This window comes from Caretta caretta, chromosome 2, assembly GCF_965140235.1.
Source record: "Caretta caretta isolate rCarCar2 chromosome 2, rCarCar1.hap1, whole genome shotgun sequence".
Lineage (NCBI taxonomy): Eukaryota > Metazoa > Chordata > Testudines > Cheloniidae > Caretta > Caretta caretta.
In genome coordinates, this window is record NC_134207.1 from 236468340 (window position 1) to 236477005 (window position 8666).

Genomic DNA, 8666 nt, shown 5'->3' on the forward strand with positions numbered 1-8666 from the left:
CTTACTGAGACCTTACGATCGTTAAAATAATTTTTCTTGAGTGTAGGAAGAGTAATTTTCAGAGCAGCTATGCAGAGGAGTGACTCTCACAGCTAATTTCGACTGGGATAGTTTTCATCTGAAAGAAGAGTGTACTTTAGGTCTTTGACAGTGATGATCTGTCAGATAAGATAATGAATAATGTGATAGCATGTTTGGTAATGATCTCTTGTGTGACTATAGAAACAACAGATCTACTTTCTTGGGCTTTTCCTAGTGCTCCACATTTTTGTTCATTTTTTCCAGATTTTCATGTGATCACAGCGGTCACTCAGAAACAATTTTTGAAAATGTATAACCGTTTTTATTATAGTTAAACTACTTTTATCATTTTAGGTTATCATTTCTGGTTTAGACTCCTGATGTGTTTTGCAATAAAATACAATGGGCTTGTCTCTACTCTAACTTCTGTGTAAGTCAACCATAAGTCCACTGCAGCCAACTGAATTGCCCCAGTGTAAAACCAGCATCATAACGAGAGTAGAATCAGTAGAATAGAATGTATCTGTATTAGACCCAGTAGATCTGTTTAAATGAAACTATGATTCAAATTTAATCTCAATTTAGTAAAATGAATTAGTTGTATGAAAATCTCATTGTCTAAAGTGAATTATCTGTACCCTGAGGTTGAAAAATACCATTGTTCTCTTAAAGGTAAAATGTTGAGATAATAGTCCATGCATTACATTAGGAGCAGTTTGCATTTCAGATAAGAAGCTGAAACAATAAATGGAATCATTACCCTATTACAGTTTAAATTAATATTATTCCTTCTGGCTCCTCAATATACCAGTGACCTTTACAAGCCTTTATTTATCACACATAACAAAAAACGTATACAGCTAATTTTCCAGGCGCCAACAATGATGATCATTTCTCATTATAACTACTTGTGCCACATTCTTAATTAAAAAGGTGTTATGATGTAGACAGAATAGATTTTACTTCTCCAGAGTAAAATAAATGTTTCTGGGAGCTATTAGAATATATCCACACTACAGTTAGACACCCATAGCTGGCCCATGCCAGCTGACTCGGGCTTTTGGGAATCAGACTAAATGCCTGTTTAATTGCGGTGTATTCATTTGAGCCTGGGCCAGAGCCCAGGCTCTAGGACCCTGCAAGGTGGGAGGGTCCCAGAGTTAGGGGCTGCAGCCCGAGTGTGGATGTCCCCGCAGCCAGAGCCCTGTGAGCCCAAGTCAGCTGGCATGAGCCATCCACAGGTTTTTAATTTCAGTGCAGACATACCTTAGAGAACAAAATGTATTCTTTCCTTCCTTACCCACTTGAGTGTTGTTAGCACTCTGGTTCATGGTCAAAACGCACTTCAGGTAGAACAGCAGTACTTCAATGGATTACCACTGCAGTGGAATATACTTTCAGTAGTTGGCAATGTGAATAAGCCATTGTGGGGCAGATTCTGTCCCCAAGTACAATATCCATGTATGGGCCAGGAAACTCAGAAGTTTCCCTCATGGAGTTTCCTCTGAATTCTTTTGATGTGGGGCAGGGAAGACTAGGGGCCCAACCTAAAACCCGGCAAGTCTTGAAGATATATTGTGACACAATGCCATCCGTGCAGCGATCCTGTACTCTCATGTTCTCCCTTGGCTTTGCCCAGCTCCCTGTTAACAGGGCACCAATACAGCTTCACGGCTACAGGCCCCTCAGCAGTGCCTACCCTGGGGTCATCCCGGTGTGAAGGAAGCACCACTGCTGTCTTTATTAACTTTCCTGGGGTGTGGATGCTGAGTGCAAAGGGGATGGTGCTCATCTCCTGCCTCAGCCACTCCCCATATACTCCTGGTTCCCCACACCCACAGAGTCCTCCATGGATTTAAAGGAAAGGGGACACTGATGTAGAGGTGCCTGGCTCTCCCTTTCTATGTGAAGAGACAGTGATCCACGGTTCTTCTTTGCATAGAACCAAGGAAATGATCTGGCCTTGACATAGCTTTTGGACTAATCTTCCAGGGATTCACATTGTGCATGCGAGTGTTTAGACTGGGTGTGCAGGACCTCGACGGGTATTAATACTTACTACCCTTCAGTACAGAGAGTCCATATAAAAGCTTTGTGCTTTTCATGAAGCAATTTCAAGATGTCCAGAGAGCTTTTATTTTCCATTTTGTTTCATATTTACCAAACAGTGTAGCTCAGATGCCAATATCTAACGCTGAAATCCGAGCAGGCCAGGGGATGACAGTTCTGTTTTGTGACGACTGTTGATGTTTACAAATTTGGTTTCATTCTGCATTGGAATGAAAACAAAACCTTTTGAATGTTTTCATGAAACGGAAGTGTGTGAAAAATGTCCATTTTTTGGGAACAAAAAGGGCCAGTTTTTTATTTTAGGGGTCTCTCTCATGCCCTGGAACTTGGAAATCTTCCCATCAAAATCTTTGTCAAAACTGATCTGTCTCGGCAAAGTTTTGGTTTTGACAAAACCGCACCTTTGATGAAAATACGTTTTGTTAAAAAATATTCTGACCAGCTCTATCTGTAATACTTTCCATTAAATATGGCGTGTGTTGCTCTGGTCATATCCACATTGGTGAAAAGACTGGAGAATGAGATAAAATAAATGCCTGATAATATTTCTTATGCTTTTACAGTTCTGGAAGTAACCATTTTTTTTCATGCAGGGTTGCTCACTTCTTACTTTTAAGAACATTAACAAGTGTAAATTCTGCTCTTTTCTTGTCTCCAAGAATCACCCTTTTAATAGACTTTTAATGGGCCTCCTGGCATTAGCAGTATCCCATTCAGTGAAGGACATGTTTATGTGTTACTTGCTTTTCAGTAGCGTACATGAATAAGTCTTTAGAGGTGTTTGGTTCATATAAAAGAGGAATGTACATAACAAAAATAAAGACATTAGGCCTGATTCTCATTCTCATGATTTCTACCTGCCAACCAATGTTCAGTTTCTTACGAGTGCCTGTAAGGTGCAGGTTACAACTACAGGGAGCCCTGGCTTTAGTATGTGATAAAGGAACAGAAAGCCACTGTTCAGTGAGGTGAAATAGATCCCTGTTAGCTATATTTTCTTATATTTAATTATATATTTAAGCTATATTTAATTATACTAGATTAAGTGACAGATAATTAGAGAGACTGGAAGATGAGCTTGTAGTTGAATCTACAGATAAATGCTCCCAACTAGGACACTAAAAAATCTGAGCACTTAAACAGTGGCTAGAAGTAAGCCTATGTTCTAGTCACGGGTATTTTTAGTAGAAGTCATGGACACCTCACAGGCAGTAAACAAAAATTCACAGACCATGACCTGTCCATGACTTGTACTATACCCCTGACTAAATCTTGGGAGTCCTGCGGGTGTTCGTAGGGGGGCCGTGGGTGCTCGCGGGGGGGCGTCCCGGGGGGGCACCGTGGGTGCTGGGAGAGTGGCAGCCTGGGCCGCAAGTGTTCTGGGGGGGGGGGGCGGTGGCCCAGGGGGTGCCGCAGGTGTGCGGGGGGGAAGTCCAGGGGGCACCATGGGTGCTCGGGTGGGAAAAGCCTGGGGCCCCCCGCTGGTGCTGGGGGCGGGAGTTGGTGGGGCTGGCAGGCTCCCTACCCAGCTTCTTGGGAGCAGCGACATGTCCCTCCCTAAGCTCTTAGCTCCACTCACTGCCAGCTCCGCAGTTCCCCTTCACCGGGAACCATGGCCAGTGGGAGCTGTGGGGGTGTTGCCTGTGGGCAGAGGCAGCGCACGGAGCGAGGAGCTGAAAGGGAGACATGTTGCCACTTCTGGGGAGCCCCCCAAAGTAAGCACCACCCAGAGCCCTCACCCCCTCCTACACCCTAACCTCCAGCCCTGAGCTCCTCACCCAAACTCCTCCTGCTGCTGCTGGGGACGGGGCGGAGGCGGTGGCCTGCAACTGCCCCAGCAGCAGCCAGTGCAATTGGCCCAGGGGCAGCCACACCGGCCGCTGCAGAAGTCACCGAGGCCATGGAAAGTCACAGAATCTGTGACTTCTGTGTCCTCCGAGACAAACTCACAGCCGTAGCTATAAGGAATTATATAGACACGTTTCCATACAGGACAGGGAAAAGGACAAAGGGCACAGAGAAATACTTGATCACTGGCTCCCAGCATCTTTCTTTGAAACAGCCAGCATTAGCCCGTGTCAGAGAAATTGTTCCATACTAGATAGACCATTGATCTGTTCCAACATGACAATTTCTATGTGATCTGTGTTCATGGGCATTGTTGAAGGTGGGTTTAACAGATCTACATTTCTTCCAAGTATGGTCCTGGAAATGTCCAAAACACTTCCTTTCTTTTTTAAGTGTTAAAAGTAGCTGAAAGTGTTTTTTCATTGTCAGATAAATATCTCTTTTGTTATGTTTTTGTGATGTACACTCATCCTGTGAATAAATGAACGAGTGTCTCTTGCTTTTTTTTACAGTTGCCACCAAATCAGAGGACTTTCATCCCCTACAGCGACCCCCAAGGAGACCGCGGAAACCCAAAACTTTAAATAATCCTGAAGACTCCACATACTATACTCTAATACATGTGAGCTTGACTAACTTTTGTGGGCAAAACCTGCCAGATTTACCTTGTCCAGCCAATGTTTTACAATGGGCAGACGACACTCCCTTCCAGTAAAAATTGATGGGCTACAATATTCAAATCCATAGCCAGATTTCAAACAAGATTCACACTTACTCTTTTTGTCTATTGTTGTATGCAGTGTTCTAGCCATGTTGGTCCCAGGATGTTAGAGAGACAGGGTGGGTGAAGTAATAAGACATTACCTTGACAGACAGACAAGGTGGGTGAAGTATTTATGTGACCTGTCTATCTAGGTATTTATAATGAGAGCCATCACTGTAATTTATTTATAGATCTTGCCTGGAGAACAAATTTTAAAATATGCAGTGTTAGTATACCGCTCCCTTTACCAAATGTCAGATCACTATTTTGAAGGAACTGCATAAGACAGGCAACTCAGTAAACTAATGGATTTGACTGTCTCCATGTAAAGCCTTTGGTCCAAATTCAGATACCTGTGTCTGCTTTCCACTCTTGACTTTAATGCCATTCAACACAGAAAAAGGTAAGCAGAAAGACAGACATTTAAAAAAGCAGTTCAGAAGGTTCCTATAAAGAGAGCAATTAAACACATTTGCTAGTGACATATGTATCTCACTGGTCTATTTTAACATCAGGTAAGAGTGTAGTCGATTAAACTGGCTGTCGCAATTGGCCCCCTCTCAATGGAAATTATTACAAAGGAGCAGGATAAAAGAAGTTATCACTGAAACATTCATATTTTGAAATAGAGGTGGGCATTTGTTGAATAGGACCTGTTTCCTGGAAAACAAGTCTTGTGAGGTTTAGGACTTTTAAATGTAAAGCATAACACACAATTCTGTATTTGGAGTTTTATGTGAAGAAATTAACATCTTAAAGTAAATGTGTCCTTGGTGCAAAGTGTATCCACAAAGCAGAAATCAAACAGGTTCAGAATCTTGGTACTTTATGAAAACTCATTTGTTATTTGTCTGACTTGGTATCAGCAAAAACTGGGCATCTCTGAACCTAGTTTTCAATAGTAGCTTTCAAAATATGAATTAACATTATTGTCAGTCAATTCTGTTAATTTTTCAAGAGTGAGTGAGCCTGTCTTGCTGACATTGGATGCAGTGGCAAAGTTTAAGGCCCAGCACCTGAGGGATGCAGATGAGTGTCTAGTTATCTGACAACAGGACAAGGAATCAGGAATTCCTTAGTTCTAAAACTCTTTGACCTTGATTACATCACTTAGACTGAATTTCCAAAAGAGTCCACTTATTGTGTCTCTCTCTCTTTTTGGACTAGTCACCTAAACATGCAATTTACAGCAGCGCCAGGTGGCCACAACCCGAGATGAAGTCAATGGGAGCTGCAAATTCTCTCCTGTGATAATCAGTCTCTAGGGGTATGTCTACATTGCAATTAAAAACCCACAGCCGACCCATGCCAGCTGACTTGGGGCTTTGGCTAAGGGGTTGTTTAATTGCAGTCTCGATCTTTGGGCTTGGGATGGAGCCCATGCTCTAGGACCCTGCAAGCTGGGAAGGTCCCAGAGCTCAGGCTGCAGTTTGAGCCCGAACATCTACACCACAATTAAACAGCCCAAGTCAGCTGGCATGGGTGAGCCAAAGGTGTCTAATTGCAGTGTAGACACACTCTAGGTGTCTCAAACTGGGCATGCAAAAACTAGAGCTGGTTGAAAAATTTCATCAAAAGAGGTTTATCTTGGAAAATGTCATTTTGATTAAACCAAATTTTTTCACATAATCATTTTGATGACATTTAATTTTAAATAATTGGGGAAAAACATTTAGAAAATGTCAAAATGTCCCATTTAAACATGTTTGGAATGAAAAGTTTGTATTGTTTTGAAACAAGTTTTCATTTCAGAATATACTTACTTGTTTTCTATATAAAATAAAAAGGGTTGAAATCTAAATGAAACATTCTGAATATATGAGAATAAAATCTTTCAACGGATCCAAACACTTTTTCTTCCATCATTTTGTTCTGTAAAAATTTTGAAATTTCGGCTTTTTCTCTCAACTTGGGACAAAAATAATTGAAATATTGAAAATGATTTCCAACCAGCTCTACCTACAATATTGGTGGATATCCTTGAAAATTTTGCTCTGACTCACTCTGCCTCACAGTCCCCACCTGCAAAAATGGGGATAACGACACGAACTGGTACATATCTCACACTATGTTCTCAGTATTAATTAACAAGCCCCATTCTGCCTTCACTTATCTCCATGCAACCCCACTGAAGTGCAGAGTGTTGCACAGGTGTAAATGAAGGCAGAATACGGCCTATTGATTTTTACAATGCTAGTAAGGGGGCAATAGCTATATTTATTTATAGTCATCCTGTCACATTAAAAGGAAAGCTATCTTTCTGTACTTGTTTGTGAACTTAAGAATCTATGCCAGTGGTGGGCAACCTGCGGCACACGGGCCGCACACAGCCCGTCAAGGTAATCTGTTGGCGGGCTGCAAGACAGTTTGTTTACTCTGACTCACAGGCACAGGCACGACCGCCCGCAGCTCCCAGTGGCCGTGGGTCGCCATTCCCGGCCAATGGGAGCTGCGGGAAGCGGCAGCCAGCACGTCCCTGCAGCCTGCGCCACTTCCTGCAGCTCCCATTGGCCGGGAACGGCGAACCGCGGCCACTGGGAGCTGCTGGCGGCTGTGCCTGTGGACAGTCAATGTAAACAAACTGTCTCACGGTCCGCTAGCGGATTACCGTGGTGGGCCGCAGGTTGCCCACCACTGATCTGTGCTATATCAGTTGCAGTACCCTAAATATGGTGTTTCTAGGAAAGGATCCTCATTTTCTTTTCACACTGGTTTTAAACCAGTGTAATTCGCTAGATTTCATGGAATTACTATTGATTTATATCAGTATAAGAAAGATCAAAATTAGGTCCATTCTAAACTTTAAAATGTATTACTTTTGAAAAGTCATGCTGTTCTAAATGCTGCGGCATAGCATTGCTTTCTCTGAAAAGAGAGAAATCTATTATAGATTAGAAATTATTCACATTCTCAAATAACTCTCACTCCTCTGCATCTTTGGTGAGTATGTATCCCAATGGTAACATATTTCAGCAGAGTATACTGCTTATAATATATGGGCCCAGTACATTTTTTTCTGAAAAGCCAGTGACAAAACTCCCATTGAATTTAGACTCGGACTTCAAGGCCTGATGGGACAATCGTGATCACCTAGTCTGACCTCCTGCACATTGCAGACCACAGAACCTCACCCACCCACTCCTTTAGTAGACCCATAACCTCTGGCTGACTTACTGAAGTTCTCAAATCATGATTTAAAGACTTCAGGTTACAAAGAATCCACCATTTACTCTAGTTAAAAACCTGGAAGTGACCTATCTCCAAGGTGCAGAGGAAGGCGAAAAATCCCCAGCGTCTCTGCCAATCTGAACTGGGGCAAAATTCCTTCCTGGCCCCAAATATGGTGGTCAGTTAGACCCTGATCATCTGGGCAAGACCCACCAGCCAAACGGCTGGGAAAGAATTCTCTGTAGTAACTCAGAGCCCTCCCCATCTAGTGTCCCATCTTTGGATGTTGGGGATATTTGCTACTAGCAGCCACATGGGCCACATGCCATTATAGGCAGTCTCATCATACCATTCCCTCCATAAACTTATCAAACTCTGTCTTGAAGTCATTTGGGATTTTTGTCCCAACTGCTTCCCTTGGAAGGCTGTTCCAGAACTTCACTCCTCTGATTGTTAGAAACCTTCGTCTAATTTCAAACCTAAACTTCTTGATGGCCAGTTTATATCTCTTTGTTCTTGTGTTTACTTTGGCGCTTAGCTTAAATAACACCTCTCCCTCCCTGGTATTTATCCCTCTGATGTGTTTATAGAGAGCAATCATATCTCCCTTCAGTAGGGTGACCAGATGTCCTGTTTTTATAGGACAGTCCCATTTTGGGGGACTTTTTCTTATATAGGCGCCTATTACCCCCACCCCCCCGTCCCGTTTTTTCACAGTTACTATCTGGTCACTCTACCCCTCAGCCTTCTTTTAGTTAGGCTAAACAAGCTAAACTCCTTGAGTCTCCTATCATGA

General features: G+C 42.7%; 1 protein-coding gene across 8 annotated transcripts in view; it reads left to right on the forward strand.

Annotated features, from left to right (window-relative positions):
• Positions 1–8666, forward strand: part of MYO3A (myosin IIIA) — a 299867-nt gene that overhangs the window by 282309 nt on the left and 8892 nt on the right. For all 8 annotated transcript variants that reach the window (XR_007354926.2, XM_048837824.2, XM_048837826.2 and 5 more), the window contains one exon: positions 4452–4561. Coding sequence is in view for 7 of the 8 variants with exons in the window: in XM_048837824.2 (XP_048693781.2) it covers positions 4452–4561 (110 nt within the window). In the remaining variant the exon portion in view is untranslated. The remainder of the gene's footprint in view (positions 1–4451; positions 4562–8666) is intronic.